We start from the raw sequence: 21,311 nt of genomic DNA on the forward strand, positions 1-21,311 counted from the left end.
TGCCGATGGCTGAGCGTATGCGGCTCCAACCACCCTCGAGCGAGGCTGCGCCAAGTTCCTCCTCACCTGGCAGATTCGCTTCCAGCTGCTGCGCGTAACTGTGGGCCACATCTCCGTCCTGCAGACACGCGGTGTTGAACGGAGGGGCCCGCCGGCTTCGGCGTTGGTTGAACACCGTCGACAGCTTTGAGCGCATGTCAACTTGAAATGTAAGTTGCGATTTTAAAAGTTAGAAATGTTTTTTAATTCAGAGGGTTGAGAAAAATTTACACGAGCTTTTTAACATTAAAAATTGGATGAAAAGTTTCCAAGATATATTTGATTGAAAATTTAGCTCCCCTTAGCTTAGCTGGAAAGCACTAAGATTTAAATTCTATACAATCAAACAAAGGTAGGATCAACAATGTCAAAAAAAATAAACTTGAAGATAATTTTCTCAGTTTTAAAAAAATATTTGTTCATGAACATAGATGGACGAGGCTGGAACGAGTTTGTCTGGAAATTTACAATACAAAAGTAGGGTTTTTGACTCCAAGTTCATTTTTACATCCAAAAATGTTTTTTGGAAGTTTTTTAGGGTAAATTTTTAAAACTTTCCAAAATCCCTATTTTTCAAAAATGCATAACTTGGCAAAAAACAAAACCTTCGTCGTATACCTTATAACTAGGGCTAGTGATTTTTCACAATTTTTTTGAAGGCCGCGTAGTCCGTAAAATTTTCTATTGGCCGTGAAATTTGGTCAAAACCGTGAAATGCCGCGAAATTTAAAAAAAAAATGCTTCTACCATATTTACTTAAATTCAAACACATTTTAAACAGAAATTTGGTGTCAGTTTGTCAAAATAAAAAAAAATCGTTCAACAAGATCCAACTTTTTAAAGACATTGTTAAGTTCAATATTTAATAACATTAAGATAATCAATATCAAATTTCCTACGAAATTGCTATGATCGAAACAAATGCTAAATGTGAAGTTTGAGTTTATATTTATAGCACCTGAACTATTTCCTTAATCACAGAAAATTCCAAAAAAAAAATTAAATAAAATTAAATTTAAAAACTACAGTCCAGGAAAACGCAAAGCAGCTGAAGCTGTATTATTTTCAAATTTCTGTTTAAATTAATTAAATAAATATGTATACAAGATGCATGACGGCAGAAAAAATAAATTAATTTTTGGATTACCAATTCAGTTAAATGCAACACAAGTTTAAATTATTTACCAAAAGTTATAATTATTTTTTTATAAATATAATGTTTCTCAAACTTTTATGAAATACATTTTTTTTTCTTTTGATGCAAACTTTTATTAAATATGCCGTTTGAGATATGCTGCGTTATGCAGATGTAAATTCAGCTGATGAAAATTCTTTAAAATTTCAGAAAATTGAACCCAAGCCAATTTTGTAAAATGAATATTTTGTATCGGGGTTGATATTGTTATCTTTTACAGTAATTTTACTATATTTACACACTTTTTCTAAAATAACATATTTTTGAATTTATTCCAAGCAATTTTTAGAATTCCGTGAAATTCCAATGTTTTGCAATTGGAATGCTGCAAAATTACAATTTATTGTCCTTGAAAATTCAATAGACTTAGCTCAAAAGTTGGATTTTTTGTCTTCTGATCACATTAAAATTTCAAAAAAAATCGAAGATGGTAAAGTTTGTAAAAATCTATTTTTTGTAATAATAATCATAACCTACAACTTTGCCCAAGGCACCAAAACGATCAAATAATCCCATATATAGATTTTCGAATATTTGCATAGCACTTTTCTATGGATAGCCCCCAAATTTGTATGGAGACTTGTATGGAGAAACCAATTATTCAGAATGGTTTATTTGAAATAAAGGAATCGATGGAGTATCATCCAAATAAAAAAATACAAAAATCAAAAAAAAAAAATCAAATTATTCGCTCTACAGCATTGCCTTGGCGTTCTAGATTGCGAGATTCCTACTCGAAACTAGGTGTCCGAAGGCTTGATTGTTGAGGCAAATGCAAACCTCTTTTTACACCTAAGCTTCCATCCACCCCGGGATTCGAACTGACGACCTTTGGATTGTTAGTCCAACTGCCTACCAGCGACTCCACCGAGACAGGACCCAGGGAGACGACTCCTACACCTGGACTGAGCTAACGACCTAACCTTTTTAGGTTAGTCCGGGGCCAACATTTACTTCCCGTCCGACGGAAGGCGTGATCAGACAAATCTCGTCTCGAAAAATGCCACCGGGACCGTCTGGGATCGAACCCAGGCCGACTGGGTGAGAGGCAACCACGCTTACCCCTACACCACGGTCCCGGCAACAGATTATAATTTTTGCTTAGTTTCTCATGTTTGCATTCGTTGAATCCAACACATTACGCAGTCGGAGTTACACAAACTATTGAAGAAATTTTATAAAAATGATGTCAAAGTGGAATTTTGTATGATATGAAAACACCACATTTGTATTCCTTAACGTCCCGAATTTAAAAAAATCCCCAGCAATGTATGTCACAAGAAGTAAGAAGTTTTGCTCAGCAAGAGTTGGAAGTCTTAGCTTGACCAACACTCACAATATTTTTTTTCGGAAAGATCTGATTTTTTCCATAAAATTATTTAAAAATCTCAATTTTCTATTATTGAATTTGACTTTTCTATCGAAAATTTTGTTTAAAAAAATAGTTTTTTGCTCCATTTCAAATGTTAAGGTACAGTTGACCATAGTAAGCATATTTCAAGCCGAAATTTAGAAATTTTCAACTACAGCCCAGACTTCATTATCCGAAGCCTCGATTATCCGAAGTTTGGATTATCCGAAGTTCGATTATCCGAAGGATTGTATGAAACTTTGGATAATCGAATCACGCAAAAAAAAAGTTTTTTATTTTCTTGAATGGTGATTGCCTATAAAATTGAAAAATGCATTTTTTTTTTCAATATTTCATCACCGCTATTTTGACCGCAATCTTTTATTTAAAATTCAAAATTACTTCAGAGTAGTTTAGAAGTCATGCTCAAGCTCAATAATTAAAAATAAGACAACGAAAAAAAAATGTTTTTTTCGTGATTCGATTATCCGAAGTAAAATTTTGCCAAGGCCTTCGGATAACCGAGTTTGGACTGTATTAAGCTAAAAACAATAAAATATCATTAAAACAATTCACAGCAAAAAATCAGATGGTAAAATCGCATGCAAAAGCGTGCACATCACCTTCGTCACAAAAGACACTTAATATTACACGCTACATGTACAATTTTTGTAAACACAAAAAAAAAAGTTGCAACCAACGAGATTTAAACCCAGCACCAACAGTAAGGACTGGCGCCTTAGCCTGCTCGGACCGATGATGAATAGAAAGGATAAACAGCATATATGAGCTTGACTTTTCGGTTAAGTAGGTTTCCCATATTGATGGGCTACATGTTTCAGGGTGTAATATTACATAGAATTTCATAAAATAATGCAAAATTTATATTACACCCAGGCCATTTACACGCAGCTGGATTACTACTATTTTTGCTGTGCATATAGGAATAGTGCAATTCAGAACCAGTGTAACAGTGTTAATAACAATGGTTACAGAACAATATGAATCGCATGAGTTACGAGACATCTAAACCATTCTAAACAAAGTTAATTCAGCAATCCAATTGAACCAATTCGTTGCCGAACTGCAGCTAAATTGAGCACAACTTCAGCACTTTAAGAGCGGCCTAAACTGCCGAAGGCTGTTTGTTCCCACTCATCTCTTCCACTAGACCTACCTTCATGATAACATAGATGCTTTCAAAGCTGTTTTTCAGAAAAAGACACACACAATGCAATTCATTAGTGCCAGAGCCTTGCCTCCGGAGTCTGTGCAAAACGGTCGACAAAGGCTCGGAAAGAGAGAGCCTATACACGAGCAGCTCAGTCAAGAGAGTTTGTTGGTACCGTTTTGCATCCATCCTGTGTACCAGGAGAGCGCACTGGAAGCCATGTACGAACCATCCTCGACGGCACGACCATCATTAGATGAAAGTGCTGCTGTCGAACAAACGTTTGGAGGTGGTGTGCTAGCTTGGCGCAAAAGCGACCAAATAAGTTTGCCACACGTAATACAAATTTTCAGCCAATGTAGCAAATGCGGCAAGACGCCACAATGGCAGGAACTTGGGCTGCAGCTTCGCAAGAAGTGAAGTGGTGGAAGTGTAAACTGTGTTTTGTTTAGCACACTCTAAAGATTTGACATCGTTCCGGAGTTGGGGTAGAGTAGAGTAAGAGGCACTGAGGATCTGGCGCAGCCGTCTAATACAATAAGCTTTTTAGCCTATTTTCTGCAACCCATGGAAGTGTGTGTGTGAATGTGTGTGTGTGGAGTACGATTGGTTTAATAACATAAGCAGACATCTCGGGTCAGCTCCGGTTTGCCCTGAAGCTCCTGAAGTGGGTAACACTTTAACACGCTTTGCTGTCTACTATAGGGCCCAACTCGTCCGAAGCTCCACGAATTCGACTGGGGGGGGGGGGGGTGGCTTTTCGGAGTGGGCCATAATCGTCATCAGCGCTCGAGTGCAGCAGCAAAATTAGGTAATTTGCAGCGAAAGTGAAAGCTTATTAGGCCGGCCAGGCTTAGCCGCATCCGAAATGCGCGGCGCAAAAACTAGCACTTTCCTGTGCTGGGACCTAGCGATCAGGGCTTGGACTAGAGAGCGGAGGGTGGCTTAAGACGCGATTTCGTCGTCGCGAGTAAGCCGGGTTACGTCACATGTGCAACTTTTGCGGATATTGCAAAGCCGCGACGCGTGAAACTGCAATTTAGTGCAGCCGGGGATTTGGTTCACAATATCAATAAGGTTGACAAAATTAGTTCTGTATTTTGGATATGAAGACGTTTAACTCTTTCAGATCTTTTTACTGATTAGGGCTTACATACGTTACTTCATGCCACAAAAACAAAAAAAAAACCTGTAAAAATCCGCATGGTTTCCAATCACTCCAAATTGGCCTGAGCCAAATCGGCTGAAATGTTAGAGTTTTTCTCCAGGACATATTCCGTGCGCCTGACAAAGCCCGATGTTGAAATTTTGTTTCTAAAAATCAAAATCTGACTGATTTCCATGTATGTATTTTACCCTTTAAAGCAAAACCACGCAAAACTATTTCCTATTTCTCATCTGTTAAAGTGGTCATGTAATTTATGGAAAATTTGATGTACAGTCCAGACTCGATTATCCGAAGTTTCGGTTATCCGAAGTTCGATTAACTGAAGGTTTGTATGGGACTCCAGATAATCGAATTACGAACAATTTTTTTTCGTATTTTTTTATAAGTAAACTTAAAACATCATATTCGAGTTCTGAGACCCCATTTTAGTCATAGTTAAAAAGTTGATTTCCTGTAAAAATTAAAAATGCATTTTTTTCAATATTTCATTATCGTTATTTTGGCCGCCATCTTGGATTTAAAAATTCTTAATCACTTTAAAGTAGTAGTAGTAGTCGACTCTCTGGCTGTCGATCTTCTCGATATCAATAATGCTCCAGCTGTCAATATTTTTTTCAGTCCCTTCAAGAAGATTGCTTTGATTTTTCATTCTATAATTTGATAACTCCTGCTCTCGACGGTCCCTTCAATATCGACAACGAGAGAGTCCACTGTAGTTCAAGGGTCATAGTTAAGCTCGACAATTATCCGAAGAGAAATTTTGTCAAGGCCTTCGGATAATCGAGTCTGGGCTGTAGTAAAATGTTCGAATTTGCAATAACCCGAAGAAGTTATTTTTTCATATAGATCTATTCATTTTTGTATTATTATTGATTATTTTTTAAAGAGGGGTATTTTTCGGTGATTCATTATTTTCTACAAAGATGTAGAGCAGGAAAATGAACAAAAACATGTTTTTTTATGTGGGGTTTACTTGCATTCTACGTTAATCTCCACAATTTAATGAAAAAGAAGCGTAATATAAGATTTTTTTCCATTTTCGACCACATTTTTAAAGATTTCATTTATCTTACGCAATCATGAGCACTTGCAATTTTTATCTAATTTTTCTTGCTTATTTCGTATAACATTCGGTTGGCCCTTATTATAGCAATCAAACGTTGATATTTCTACATTCTTTTTTATTGACTTTGTCTTTCTTGTTAATATAAGTATATTTGTCTTTTAATTTTTTTATACATATTTTTTGTTTGAAAAAGTAAAATTTATGTTCTGAAAATTTTTATGAAATGGATTAGCAAGACTGCCACAAATAAGTTCATTGCATTTTTGTTTAACTTTTATTTTAATTTCTTCGATAAAATGTTATTAGATATTTTTTTATTTTAAGCAAGTTTATCATTTCGACAATAAAATTACAAAAAGTGTCTAAGAAACAGATAGCTTTTTTCTGTGTTTGTTGAAATTAAAGATTTTAATTTATTCAAAAAAATCAAAAAAGTTGTTCAAATTTCTCGTGAGTTTGAAACAACTTAAAAAAATGTGAAATATTGAAATTAATATGCTCAGCACCACAAAAAGTTGTTTACCACAAAAAATGTTATAGCCCAAATATTTTTTTAATTCTGGCTAATAATAGAAAAATTACAGCAATCATCAGTTTAAAAATATGATTTTTAATTTATTTTTGTATTAACCCTTAATCCGAATTCAGAAACCTAAACATTTATTAAATTTGCAACGGCCTGAGAAAGTTTATATATTTTTAAATTAAATTTGATGATAATTGTTGGATTATCATGAATAAATTCAATGCATTTTTCGCTGATTTTTCTGAAATTTTCTAGGATAAAATATCGTGATTTTTTTTTAAATAAGCAAATTTCATCTTTTGAATTAAGATAAAAAGTAAATAAATCAATAAAATCATTCTATTTATAAGTTTACATAAAATAAGTGGAAATAATTGGATTTTTTTTAAAGTTGTTTTTTGCTCGAATATTTCGTGAGTAAGAATTTTTTTTAATAGATTTTGTAAAATATTGAAATATAATAAAAAAATCTCAAATAATTTATAATGAAAGCTTGTGATAGGAAATTAACAACAATCATCAGTTTATTAAAATACGAATTTTTATATTCAGCAATTCCTCACGAAAACAGCAACATTTGAAAAAAAAAAGTTCTTCGATCGGGCTTTAAGTTGTTCTGGGAATTCCTTGGCCGAAATAATTAGACCCGTATATTTTTGCCATTAGGGTGACCCACGCCGTGTTAAGGTGTCCGGAAAAATTGATATTTTCGTCGACTTTCGATTTTTTTTCAAAACATCATAACTCCGCGCCATTTTAACTGATAGCTTTCTTGGACGCAAATGAAAGATGATTCGATAGGCTTTTTAGGAAAATCGTTAAAAGTTTCAAACTCTAGAATAATATCTAAAAAGGTCGTATAAAAACATGAAATGCAGTTTAAAAGATTTCGGGACCAAAGGAACCATCCATAAACCACGTGGACACATTTTTGAAAATCTCCCCCTCCCTTCGTGGACAATTGTCCATACAAAAAAATCTTTTTTGTATGGAGCGAGAACAAACGCCATACCCCCCTAAAGTGTCCACGTGGTTTATGGATGGTCCCTAAGAGCCCATGTCTGAAAATATTGTCGCCGATTTTTTCACAAACATGAGAAGGATTGTACCTGGCTTCAGAGTGCTCAAAATGTCAATGTTATATATACCAAAACTTGCGCAAGGATCTGGACCAAAGTGCTTTAGAAAATAACATTTTTGAAATATTATCTTTTTATTGATTAAATCCCATTTAAAATTCAAATGCAAAGCGCCAGGTCCAGTTACGTCCAATCAATCTCGTATTTCGGTTTGGGCTCAGTATGCCCATCGGAACAAACCCCTGAATGATCGCCAAAAAGTAATTTTTATTACATCCTAATGTAAAACTCAAACAAAATTGTATCTAGATTGCTAAGAACTGCTACACTTTTCGAATAGTATGAAAAAAATAAGTTTATGAATAGATTCAAATATGTTCAAAAGGATTAGTCTTTTATATTAAGACTTGCGAGGAAACTTTCACCCAAATATTTTCAACACTTTCAAGTGTGTGAAAACAAGTCTGGACCAATAAATAATGTTCACCCATGTTACCGTACTGGCGCAAAACACATTCGAATCGTGCTACTGATAAAACCAACCATAACGACAACCGAACAACCGAACATAGAAACGCACTTAGTGCAAACTTCCTCATTTCCACAGTTCAATCTGTTTTTATCTTCAAACGAGTCTTCAAGCCACTGAACTGCAGTCGGTCGGTTGATTTAAGTAGGTTCAACTGCTGCTGCATCGTTCACAGCTGAGCGAGTTCTAAGCCAAAACGATAACGATTCCCTATTCTTATCTGCTCCTTCGAAGAAGGCAGCACAAAAAAAACTGCAACCAGAACTGCATCAGAAGTTTGCCTTCCGTAACGATATACGGCTTGTTCCTGTTATGTGCTTTCATTCCAACTGAGTGGACTTGCTGCTGCCTCTGAACAACAACTCTTCAAAACAGAAGCGCAATGGAAACTTATTGCTTGTACGAGAGAGATTGCCTGATTTGAGGCATCGTAAATTAAAATAAATCGTCTGCCCATCGATCGCCAAGATTGCGTCTGAAGATTCAGGGTACTGTACACATATGTTTCGCCCATACTTGATCATGATTTTGAGGCCCCTTTCTGAGCAGACGGCGTTGCATGAAAAGTTTTGTGGTGATTTCATGTTGATTGCATGACTCGCACTTGAAATCATCGTGATTCACTGATTGTGTGATGTACTGGGCGGGGTTCATTATGGTGGGCGCGAAAGCGACTGTGGGTTGGAGCAGATGCAGCATATGGTTTGATGAGGGGCACGTGGGGTGAAATGAAGGGTCTGTTAATTTTTTTGTCTGTAACAACTCCAGGGAGACGCCTCCTACACCTGAAACGACCTGAAGATCTAAACTAATACTTTTACCTAGACCGACATTTACTTCCCACTCGGCCTACACAAACCCCTGTAGTGAATAATAACTTGATTCCTCCATGAACTGCTCGTCTTCCAATAAACATTGACGCAATGCGTAACCATCATTAGCACAGCCAGGGTGGGTTCGCCATTTGTAAAATTGTCCAAACACCTTCCACGAAGTCTGAAGTGCTGCCCAACCAACCGCCCAACGCATTTTCATTTCTTCTGTGCCAATTGAAAAACAAAAATCAACCTAATTAACCAATAATATGTGACGTTACGCGAAAATGCATTACCTTCGGTGTAATGAGACCCTGGACCGCGAGCCGACTTTGCATTAGATCCAAAGTGTACCACGAGAGTGACCAATGTTTCCACACATGGTCCTTCAAGAGACGACCAAAAAAATCGTGAACAAAAGTTTTATGCACTTTGTGGCGCAACTTTCGGAAAAAGCAGCAGTTGCTGCACCAACTGAAATCGAAAATGGAAGAAAAATCCCATTACCGCGCAGAGAGCGAGAGACATTGGGGTAGTCATTAGCCGTGAGTTCGCTTTCTTGGTCATTCTTTTTTTTTTTTGCTTTTCGAAGTCGAACCCAGTTGAACGGACGCGAACAAGTTGAAATTGAAAGTGTGAAATTTCAGAGTGTGAAACAATTATCGAGTGCACCCCGGCTTGTTGTTTTCGGCAAAAGTGTGAATGAACGGTGCTTTGACTTTGAGGTGCCTGCCTGGCTGTCTGACTCTCAGAAATCGGCTCGGAAAGATTGATGGGGAGATGCTTTGAAGGTGGGTTTTCTAGTTTCACCTAGCGTGGTCTGATGAAAATGTTTGTTTCAGAAAGGAATAAAATCAATGTTTTATATGCCAGAAGGTTTTACCTACAAAATTAAAAAAAAAATGACATAAAATCAGCAATCAACGCCGAATTTTAATTTATTGATCATTGTTATTTAAAAATTGATAGTTACACAGTTTGGCTAGAAAAAAATCAGTTTTGAAAATTAGCCAATTGAACCAGAAACTTCAATTGAACCATAAGTGTCATTTTAAGAAATCCGAATGTATAGGTTGTTTAACCCTCTACTGTCCAAGTTTTTTCGATTAAAAAATATTTAGCCGTATTCAGGAGGTCATTTTGAGCAACGAAAATCTTCACTTCTCTTGTTTCATTTTTAGTATTTTAATTTGCATTTATCTTGTTTTGTTTATTTTTGTTTTTGGTAGTATTTGGCCTGTTCTACCATCCTATTATTATATTTTGACTTTCAAATTTTTCCATGTTTTAACAGCCACTTTTTAATTTTTTTTGCAAGTTTTTCACATTTTTTACTTTAGAATGAAACCATTATCATTTAATTAGTTTGAAATGCTTGGAGGCATAGTCTGGGACAATTATAAAATTACTGAATACTTATCTTCTATATATATAAAAAATTTCGATGGTTTTGTTCGAACGCGAATCAGTTCAATACGGAGCGTCGGATCGAGGTGCTCTTTGTTGCGTTGGGTTCATATAAGCCCAAGGAAGGTTCTTCCGTCAAAAAGTGACAACTTTGGCCACTCTGGAACTGATTCCGGAAATTCTGCAGATTGTATGGGAAAAGCTGCGTAAAATCAAATTTTGATCACAGGAGCCTGAATTAGCAAACAAGCAAAAAACGTCAGGAAACCAAAGAAGGGCAGGACGAAGTTTGCCGGGAAGAGCTTGTTTTTATATAAAATAAAGAAAATATTAATGAAAAACACAGACAAAGTTGACCCCCGAAAAAATATTTTTTTAAACATTGGCAAAATCACATAAAACAAGTCACACTTCCAACCCTACAATTTTCTTAAATTTGAAGAGTTCTTCTTTCCAATACTTTTTCTTACAAATATGTGATTAAGAAAACGAGAAATTTCTACCTTGTGAAAAATTGAAAAGAAGAGATTAAAAAATATGTAAGCGAGAATCAAAAATTTGCCACACTTGCTGTGAAAATATGTATTATCCTTAAGGCTATCAACTGTACGGATTTTTTCCTTATCATACGGATTTTCGAACCTCTTCGCGGATTTTTAACAGGCCGGAATTTTTGTAGGGAATTTTACGCATAATACGGATTTGTACGGAATTTTAGCAACTTTTTAATCTTTTTTGATTTGGTCGAAGCTTTTGTTAACCATAAGTTTTTATTTTTCTGTGAGTTTGATTTAAAAAGGGAGAGTTTTCCGGGGTTTCCTCAATTCAAACTTGATTATCAATAATTCTAGAGTTTTTGAACTATTGTCTTTCATATGTTGATTCGACCTTTTAAAAAAACTCTAGAATTGTTCTTTTAGAAATTCCTTACTAAATATATTCCATTTCTAAAGGCTTTCTAAAACTTGTGAAAACATTTGAACATTTAACAAATCTAGAGTTTTTTGAAGGTCCTATAAAAGGTTGTGTTTCACATGTTATAGGACCTTTTCAATAAAAAAAAATCTGGAAAAGTGTTCGTGAAAACACTAAGAACGATATTATTCGTAAAGGCAAACTTGACATTTCGTAAACTTTTAAACGTTTAACAAAAAAATTGAAGAACATAATGATTTGATTCAAATCACGGTTTATTTTATGAATACTTTCAAACGTGCAAGTCATAAGCACTCTGATAGTCGAGATGGATCTTCTATGGTCTTAGACGTCAACAGACAGAGCAAAAGAAAAAAAAAGCACTCTGATAGCATTTTGTGAAATTTGTTAGCTGTAAAAACGACACAGTTTTATATTTTTAATTCTCAGATTTTTTAAATTTAATTCACCTAAATATTTCATTGACAGTTTTTGTTATACCATGGTGTCATATCGGCAAAGTGTACGGATTTTCGCTCAGCAAGAGTTGGTAGCCTTAACTATCCTGAATATATTCCTGGATTCTGGTTAGAAAAAACAGATTCCCGCATTTTTAGAAGCTGAAAGTCTGAACTATGTTTTACCCAAAGAATCATATAAAATGAAAAACTTTTTTATAAAAAATCAATTTATCCCTTGAAGGAAATTTCTAGATTTTTGTTCAAATGCAACTATTGTCAAATATTGACATTAAAAAGAAACTTCTAAATAATTTTACATTTTAATTCAAAAATGGCAGCACTCATTATTTCAATTTAAAGAAAAAGCAAAAAAAAAAATCAGTCTCTCAAAAATTATTAAAAATAATTTAAAAAAATTAAAATTTAAGGTTCATTTAAAAAAATGACAAACATAAAGTTTTTGTTACTCGGTTCAACTGGAAAAGAAATGCTATCCTCATTTCAAGTTCAAACTATCTAAATTTTTATTATTTTTTTCAGCAAAAAAAACGCATAAAACAAGATTACTGTTATTATTTTTTCAACAAATTTAAAAATATCTAGAAATTCATTTAAAAAATGTTTTTACAGTTTTTTTCCTCAAAACTCGAAGTGTATAACAATAGCTGACCTTCTTTGGCCTTAGTTTTGTAAATTTCGATGCTTAATTTTTATTAATTTATGTTCATTTTTCGAGTTGTCATTAATTCATTATTTTTTAAATGAAAAATCCGGGTTATAGAGCTCCATGCTTTACTCTCATTTTATGCCAAATGATCGAAAAGGAAAATTGATCAAAAATATTTGTAAACATAAATTGAACACCTTTAATTATTTTTGTTTATCATTTTTAAAATTCCAATAATTTTTACATATTGCATTTTTTAGTTTTTTACTAAGAACGCAAACCATTAGGATTTTATATGGTAATTAAGTTTGTTTTTCGATTATTAAAAATCAATTTTTATCTACATTAATTTACCAAAAGTTGGCAGGGATTAACAATTTGGAAAAATGATTTGCAATGACTTATGAATTTAAATATGTTTATTCAAAAAACTGACGCTAAACTCAAGATGGAACGTTTTTGAAATATTTAGGCAATGTTACAAAATGAAACATAATAACGATTTCACGCTAGTCATTATCGTTAAAATTTAGCTCTTTTTTAAATTGGGTTTTATTAGCTTTTATAGTATTGAAGTATAAAGTTTTTGATAAACTTAGTCGGAAATAATTAAAGTCTTTTGATTAATAAAAAAACAAGATCATCTGTGTCACATGCATGCCATCATAACCATCTAATATTTGTAAAGATTTTTAATATCTCAAATATCCTTTGCATTCTCAAATGTATTAAAACAATGAATGACCCCTTTAATATAAAACTAAGTGCTCAAGACAAATTGATTTGGAAATTGTACGAAATATTACAAAATTATTAAAGAGTTAGAAAATAATGTTGAAACAAGTATGCCCGACTTTTTTGTAAAGAAAACACACACACACACACACACACAAATGTTCGACCTTTTCACATTGTTTTGAGAATTTTGAATAATTGAGTATTGCGGGTATCAGGATTAATTATCATTCCGCTGCGATCGTATCCCGCCGTTGCGGAAATCGCAGAGGTCCCTTAGTAGGCTCAATTGTTGGCATGCTCGATCAACATGCTTCTTTTCATATCGGAATAAGTCACGTGGTTGTAAAAAATCTGAAATAAGCAGAGCATGCTCGGAAAGCCATGCTGGTTTTTGGTATCCTGAAATGACACGTGGTCGTAAAATTCGTTGCGCTAATCAAAGTGCGCTTTATAGTCGCAGCCAGCCTACAGTTCAGAACAGACCGCCGCACATTGCGCAGTAGCCAGACTGACGCTCTCTAGAACCGCAGAATGTTAAAATATCTTGCCAAGGATAATAATAAAAATACCGAATATGCTCTCCGTTTTCCGGTTTCAACTAAATTTTGTTGAGAATATCATAACACTTTTAAACTTTGCCATCCTGTTCTTTAACATTTGAAGCCTTACATTTCAAAATGGCACATTAGTGTGGTAAACAAAAAGTGTATCCCCTTCAATCAAATGACAGTATACATAAGGTGTAAGAAGTGTACACAAACGTAGATGGTGTCAATAATGGTTCTAAATTCAGGACCAGAAATAGTAAATTGAAAGAAAAATCAATTACGATGTGTAAAATGCTTCTACAAACAACATCATGAAATGAAAGGAAATACAGTAGATTCAGTTCACTTGTACAGTTAGCGTCGCGAGCGCAATCGGGTTCACTGGTTTTTTCGTCGTTATGCTATCATATTGAGTGTATGTCGTATTAGATCGGCGGTTTGGCTATCTTGCCTAAGATTTAGATGCTCCATAATTGAAAATTTCATGCGTAATCTTTGTTTCTATGTATGTCGTTTTTGTTATCGTTTTTGATTGTTTTCGGTGGTCGCCGTGTATTCGATCAGTTCAGGGTTTGTTTCGATCAGTCATCGGTAGTAAAATGAGATGAAGGTTTGTTTACGCTAGTTTATCTATCACAACACGATCATCTGCATAGAACGCGCGTGTTTTAAATTGAAAAATATATTATTTCAGCTCGGTAACTCGTCCTACGTTTCGCCAATCAATACCCCACTAAACATCAACAATTTAAATCTCCTAAAATCATCTCAAGTAAAAATGTTACACCGAGCTTAATATATCATCATCTAATTACAAATGATTTCAGTTCTATCTTTCCACAGCCGGCTGTCTAAGGTTGAACCATTTGAATGAAATTCAACAATCAATAATCGGGAAATGTCTCATCCGCAGCATCCGATTGCTTGCCTTGAGAATAATACATCATCTCTCCAAACAAAACATTCGATTTTGGGTCGCATCATCATCTTCTATGATGAATCCTGACCATATACCCTACCCTACTAACACAATTTTCAGGTTTCTGGCGCTTGTGGGGTGTAAGCACAGAGTAAATCAGCTGCCCTAGTAGCAACCTGCGCTAACTAACATTCCCGTCCCTTAAAATCGAGGTCTACAAACTGACATGGCGGGCGCCGTTGGTGGCCAATGACTGTTACCTATTCGCAACTGATCTAGCTTTAGCAATCATGGTGTTTTATCTTTTCGGCGCATTCATACATGCTGTTGATAAGGGAAACACCACTAGATCGTCGAAGCCTATAATCAGTAGTGCTGAAAGGATATTACGGTTCTGTTCAGCAACGGAGGGGCAACCATGGGTGATCTCTCATGCTCATGCTCATGCTCTACAAACAACACCATGAAATGAAAATTTTCCAAGGCCTTCGGACAATCGAGTCTGGACTGTATTGTTTTTTGATAATTTGATTTTATGAAACAAAATTGGGGGAGAAAAAAAATGGAAAAATTGAGGGAAGTGACAAACATTACGATGTTATGGAGTTATGAAAATTAAATGATTTTGTTTGCAGAAACATAGAATAACAAATTCAATTTTCACGAGAATGACTTCGATAAAACCAAATGAAATGAGATTACTCAAATCCTCTAGTCCCTTCTAGAAATCCATTTTCCGCTATTAAATATTCCTCCCAAAATCCCTTCCGGTTCTCACGCCGGCTGACCTCCCACCGTTCTCGCATACTTCTCTCCCAGATGAGCCTCACTTTGGGCAAATAATAAAGTGAGGCCATCTCCCATCCCTCCGGGTTAGCTTTTGTTTTTGTCCTCTCAACATTTTTTCCTCTCCTCCTGCTCTTTATTCTTTTCAAAAGTGTGCTAACACCGTATTCGCAAACGTCATCACCGCGTTCCAACATCCCAACAATAACAAAAACAACCCCACAGGGCACAACAACAAAAAAAAAACATGAAAAGACGACGCAAATATGCTCCCGCTCTCTTTGTCTCTCCGGGGTTGACCATCTCTCTTGCTCTTACTCACACTCGCTAGCTTCAAAGGTATGAGAGGTGCGCTCTCGGGCACAAAACTGCTACTGACCTTGAACTTTGCGGCGGATGCTGCGTCTCCAGAGTGGATACCATGACCACCACCACCACCACAACTGGGGGGAACGTTTCCTCTTCCAGAGCAAAATACTCTCTTTCGTGGTGTAGGTGTGCGTACTCCGGGACCGAATAGGCCAAAAAGTTCCTTGTTGACCCTTTTCCGATGCGTTTCTTCCGCGAAAGCTATCCGGCTTCGGACTCAAGTTTCGATCCGGTTTGGATATTGGTTCAGCTGCCTATACTCTTCTCGTCGATGCTTTAAGGTACGTCGACACTGTTATTTTTTGTACGGTTTCACTACGCGAGCCCCCCTCCTTGTGCGTGTGTAAACAGATCTTCAACGTGGAACACACTCGTTTTGAGCGCTGGAACTGGACACGTCGAACTAGCGAGCTACAAACGCTTGAACTAGTTTAGGCTAGTTTTTTCTTCTTCTCTCTGCGTGCACTGCACGCTGCACAACGTCCGAACATATTTGCTCGGCGAAAAACACGATCCAACACGCGCGTGTTCGACGAGAATTCGATATTATAAAAAGTAAAGAAAAAAAATAAAGCAAACAATTTCTCTCACTAAACAGCAGGTTTTTTCGAGTTCGCCGCACTTGTTTTACAATCACATTCGCAATATCTGCCGCCCTCTCTGTACTGTTATCAGGGGCGATCGTCGGCGATCAACAAAGGAGGCGGTGACATCAATTTCACCGAGGGGCATCCCACTCGATACGCGAGGGGTCACCGCACGGAAAATTTTATTTTCCTAAAATGCCTCAAGGAGCAAATTTGACAGTTTTGACAATTGTATTACAGTTCCATGCTAAATTCCACCACTAATTCACACTGTTCGACCTTTTGTGCGCACTGAAGTCAAACGACCTCCCCTGGAGCGGTCCCGGAATCGGTTCACCACACTTTCCCAAAGTGCATCGTTCCCACTCACTTCGAGGGGTCCCTCGCTCCCACTCAACACTCTAATAAATGTGTCACACACGCAGCACTGAACAGCCCCTCGCCATCCTCCTCCTCCTTCCATTTCTTCTCAAAAGCATAAACCAATGTGCACTTGGATGTCGCGACTCAGTACTCCTCCGGAATGGCCACATAAGGCATGTCACGACACAGGAACCACCACTGCCGACAGTAACAACAACAACAACAACAACAGCTACACTCTAAATTGAAAAACCAACCAGAATATTCAACAAAGAAGAACACTGAATAACACGAACAACACCCTGCGAAGTGTAAAACGAAGAAGTTTCCGACTCTGGCACGAGAAAAACGGCGAAAACCCGCAAAACGCGCGACGCGACCAACGTAAGCGACAATACCGTTTCACCCGACAGTCGGACACCGATTGAGAAAGGTCCTCCGTCTGTTGGGTTTTGAACGGGGTGCTCTGAACAGCTGCTAGCGCGAGAGAGGCTCTCCGTAAAACTCTCTCTCTCTCGGGGAGAGCGTAGCATAATTACGCACTTATGATGGAGTGTGCCGAGAGAGAGTTTGTTTTGTTATGCTTCCCGGTGTGTGGGATGGTACCAATACTTGGGCAGGTGTGTTTACATACAGTTGGGTGGGTCGTGGCAAGTGCGTTGGTGTGAGCGTGAGCGATCTAGATAAGGTGGTTAAGGGGGTGGCATCTGGTGGGTGCTAGCGCAAGTGGTGGGTGGTACTGTTGGTTGTAGTTGAAAGTTATACTCACACTGGGGAGCATGACCAAGGTTTAGAATCGAATGACCTCATCCGGGACATCCAAACATTTCAACAACCCCTCAAAAGGGTTCTATCGACCCTTTATCTGTCAACAAAAGGTACACAAATCCTTTTTGAAGGTTACTTCCACTAGAGAGCCTATATGGAGAGGCGAAATGTCACTCTCAGGGTTCCAATCGAACTGTCAAATCGGGGTTCCAATCGAGCAACAAGATCGTGTAAGAACAAGGTTGGAATCAATTTAAAATAATTTTGGCAAAAAAACGAGACTTATAACAATCACAAGCATTGTAAAACTGTTGTTGATAATAATCTGGTAGTTTTTGTTATGTTTGTGCTTGTTCGGTACAAGAAAAGTGCCAGCGCAAAGAAAAACTACAAGTTTTTCAACCTTAAATTTGAATGACTTTGGGTGTTTGAAATTTCTTCCAGAACATTTCATTTCCCTATGTAGGTCCCTAACTTCCACCCTTTCTTTCAAGCAGAGGGCTGCCATCGGTAAACTTGTGTGGAAGTAACCCTCAAAAAGGGTTTGTTTACCTTGTGTTGACAGATAAAAGGTAGATAGAACCCTTTTTGAGAGGTTGTTGAAATGTTTGGATGTCCCGGATGAGGTCATTCGATTCTAAACCTTGGTCATGCTCCCCAGTGTGAGTATAACTTTCAACTACAACCAACAGTACCACCCACCACTTTCCTTCCTGTGAGTATGATCCTGGGTCAAAATCTGCCAACCTCTTACTGTAGATCCTCAGGTTCTCAATACAAGTTAACTGCGATGAACACAAAACTCTCAAACTCAAAGTAGGCTTACGATGATATCCCAAAATATCAACAAAGTGGTCTGGCAAGATGGACCAACTATGGTCTTAGCCGTCAGTGCTCTGACATAGCAAAGGAAAAAAAAAAAAAAAAAACAAAGTGGTCTAACTTACTCACTGAAGCTATGCAACCAGGCTCGAAATCCGACGACCTGTTACTTGTTGCGACGGCGGATACACGGATTCTAAATCAAGGGAGTTCTTGTATGACCCAGGACATATCAACGAATTCACTTGAAAAAATATCAAACCTTTATTACTAACCGAATACAAAACAACTATCTAAAGCTTGGCGTACGTCGACTCGTGCACCACATGATTACGGGTGATATCCGCCACGCACCGACATCCCGCCAGCGCCATCGCCACATCCAGCTCCTTGCGCAGAATGTCCAGCACGTGCTCCACTCCCTGCTGCCCATTGACCGCCAGTCCCCACAGCGCTGGCCGCCCAAAGAACGCCATCTTCGCACCCAGTGCCAGCGCCTTGAAGACATCCGTTCCCTCGGTCACACCTCCGTCCAGGACGATGGTGGTCCGATCCCCAACGGCGGCCACAATCTCCGGCAGGGCTTCGATCTACAACCAGAAAGTTAGGTTAATACGTGAGATTGAAAAATCTAACTTCAACCTACCGAAGCCGGTACGGAATCGATTTGTCTCGCTCCGTGGTTCGAAACCCAAATTCCGCGAACACCGTAGTCCGCAGCGATGATCGCGTCTTCCTTGGTGAGGATCCCCTTGACGATCACCGGAAGTTTGGTGAATTTTACCAACCACTCGACATCCTTCCACGACAGTGTCGGATCCAGCTGCTCCGTGATGTACTCGTTTATTCCGGATCCACCCTGGCTCTGAACTCCGGTGGCCAGATGTCCGTCAAAGTTTGCTAAGCTGTTGAAGCGGTATCGATTAAATCACTTTTTCATCGGTTTAATTCAGTAGTCTTACACGTAATGCGGCGGAAGAGAAAACTTGTTTCTCATATCAGCCCGGCGTAGTCCGAACATCGGCGCGTCCACCGTCAGCACCAGCGCCTTGAACCCAGCCTTTTCGGCCCTTCGCACTAGATTTTCGGTCAGCTTCCGATCCTTGTAGATGTACAGCTGGAACCACTTTGGAGACCGCGGAGCACCTGCGGCAACCTGCTCGATCGAACTCGTCGCAATGGTACTCAGTGTGAACGGAATACCGCGACTGGCCGCTGCCTTGGCATTGGCAACCTCACCCTCGGGATGGGCCATCCGTTGCATGGCCGTCGGGGAGATCCCGATGGGCATGGAAAACTTCTCCCCGAACAGCTCCACCGTCATGTCTCGGCTGGCACCACTGTTCAGAACGCGGGGTCGAATCCGAATTCGATCGAACGCGATCCGATTCAAACGGAGGGTCAGTTCGTCCCCGGCGCCACTGCGGTAGTAGTCCAAGGCATTTTGGGGCACTATTTGGGAGGCACGCCGGGCGTAGTCCTGGATCGAAACGAGGGCCATAACTTTAATAGGAATGATTTGCAACGGAGAACTTGGCGAACTGTACTTCTAAGACAGCTGTAGATGTACTGTTTGTTGCTTGAGAGATTGCTTGATTCAACAGCGGACAACAGATAATTTGTTTATTGTCTAGGTGATAAGGCTTGTCCGACTCACGCTGAGCGACTGTACTTTGCACGAGATGAATTGAAATGAATCTTGAATTGAAACACGGAGAACCGAAAATGAGAATTTTTATTCAAATTTTCTCGTAACTAGACTCATGTGCTACAAAGTCTTTCGTGATATCCGCTATGCTCTGGCATCCAGCAATAGCCATGACGTTGTCCAGTTCCTTCTTCAAGATATCCAGAACATTCTCCACCCCTTGCTGACCATTGACTGCTAGTCCCCACAGCGCTGGACGACCTATGCAGACCATCTTGGCACCCAGCGCAATCGCCTTGAACACATCAGTTCCCTGAGTAACACCTCCATCAATGATGATTGGAATGCGATCACCAACGGCAGCCACGATCTCCGGTAGGACTTCGATCTGGAAGAATACTCTTGGAGTCAATTGTTAACAACTATGAATGAACTAGTACCGTAGCAGGTTCCGAGTCCACCTGCCGAGCTCCATGGTTGGATACCCAAATCCCCTGAACTCCACGATCAACTGCGATCAGCGCATCTTCCTTGGTCAGGATACCTTTGACGATCACGGGTAGCTTGGTCAACTTCAGCAACCATTCCACATCGTCCCAGGTCAACGCTGGATCGGATCGTTCATCATAGTACGCACCGTAGTCCCGCTGTTGCTTTCCGTCATCCATGTTAGCGAACCTTCAAAAGATCTAGATTAAGTAGTTGATCGATACAAACTTGAATCATCTTACGTGATATTCGGCGGTAGCTGAAACCGATTCTTGTTATCAGCCCGTCGAATCCCAAACACCGGAGCATCAACCGTCAACACGATCGCCCTATATCCTGCCTTTTCCGCTCGTTGCACAAGTTCCTTGGTCACCTTCCGATCCTTAAAGATGTACAGCTGGAACCACCTGGGCGCCTTCGCCATCCCCTTCCCAACTTCCTCAATCGTACTGCTAGACAGCGTACTCAGCGTAAACGGAACCTTTCTGCTGGCAGCCGCCTTGCCATTCGCAACCTCCCCCTCCGGATGGGCCATCTTCTGCAACGCCGTTGGGGAGATCCCGACGGGCATGGAGTACTCATCGCCAAACAACCGCACCGAAAGATCCCGTCGGGCTGAACTTTGCAGAACCCGGGGTCGAATGCGGATCCGATCGTACGCGGACCTGTTGAGCTTCAGCGTCAACTCTTTGCCGGCGCCACTCCGGTAGAAGTGTAGGGAATCGTGCGGGAGGATATCCGCGGCGCGATCCTCGTAGTCCTGGATCGAAGCGGGGTTCATTGTGCTGCTGTAAGTAGTCAGAGTTAACTGAATTGATGCATCGATTAGTGCAGAGTTCAGTCGTACGAACGTTGGGTATCGCTTTGTTGAGTCGAGCAGCAAAT

At 38.7% G+C, this 21,311-nt stretch overlaps 3 protein-coding genes across 6 annotated transcripts in view; all 3 read right to left on the reverse strand.

Annotated features, from left to right (window-relative positions):
• LOC6053099 overlaps nucleotides 1-17,118 on the reverse strand; it is a 205,246-nt gene extending 188,128 nt beyond the window's left edge. For all 4 annotated transcript variants that reach the window (XM_038252323.1, XM_038252322.1, XM_038252324.1 and 1 more), the window contains exon 1: nucleotides 16,957-17,118. The gene's annotated coding sequence lies outside the window, so the exon portion shown is untranslated. The remainder of the gene's footprint in view (nucleotides 1-16,956) is intronic.
• Nucleotides 17,119-18,577: 1,459 nt separating this feature from the next.
• On the reverse strand, nucleotides 18,578-19,840 carry LOC6047301 ((S)-2-hydroxy-acid oxidase GLO1). Its single transcript, XM_001864345.2, has 3 exons — nucleotides 19,252-19,840; nucleotides 18,936-19,194; nucleotides 18,578-18,879 (listed from the first exon to the last, which is right to left on the reverse strand). The coding sequence occupies exons 1-3, from the start codon at nucleotides 19,788-19,790 to the stop codon at nucleotides 18,583-18,585; spliced, it is 1,095 nt and encodes a 364-aa protein (XP_001864380.2). The 5' UTR covers nucleotides 19,791-19,840; the 3' UTR covers nucleotides 18,578-18,582.
• A 153-nt stretch (nucleotides 19,841-19,993) lies between these two features.
• LOC6047300 (hydroxyacid oxidase 1) lies at nucleotides 19,994-21,207 on the reverse strand. The gene is made up of 3 exons (XM_001864344.2): nucleotides 20,669-21,207; nucleotides 20,378-20,615; nucleotides 19,994-20,325 (listed from the first exon to the last, which is right to left on the reverse strand). Exons 1-3 carry the CDS (start codon nucleotides 21,205-21,207, stop codon nucleotides 20,029-20,031), a joined length of 1,074 nt encoding a protein of 357 aa, XP_001864379.2. The 3' UTR covers nucleotides 19,994-20,028.
• Between the last annotated feature and the right edge of the window lie 104 nt (nucleotides 21,208-21,311).

Source organism: Culex quinquefasciatus, chromosome 2, assembly GCF_015732765.1.
Source record: "Culex quinquefasciatus strain JHB chromosome 2, VPISU_Cqui_1.0_pri_paternal, whole genome shotgun sequence".
Classification (NCBI taxonomy): domain Eukaryota; kingdom Metazoa; phylum Arthropoda; class Insecta; order Diptera; family Culicidae; genus Culex; species Culex quinquefasciatus.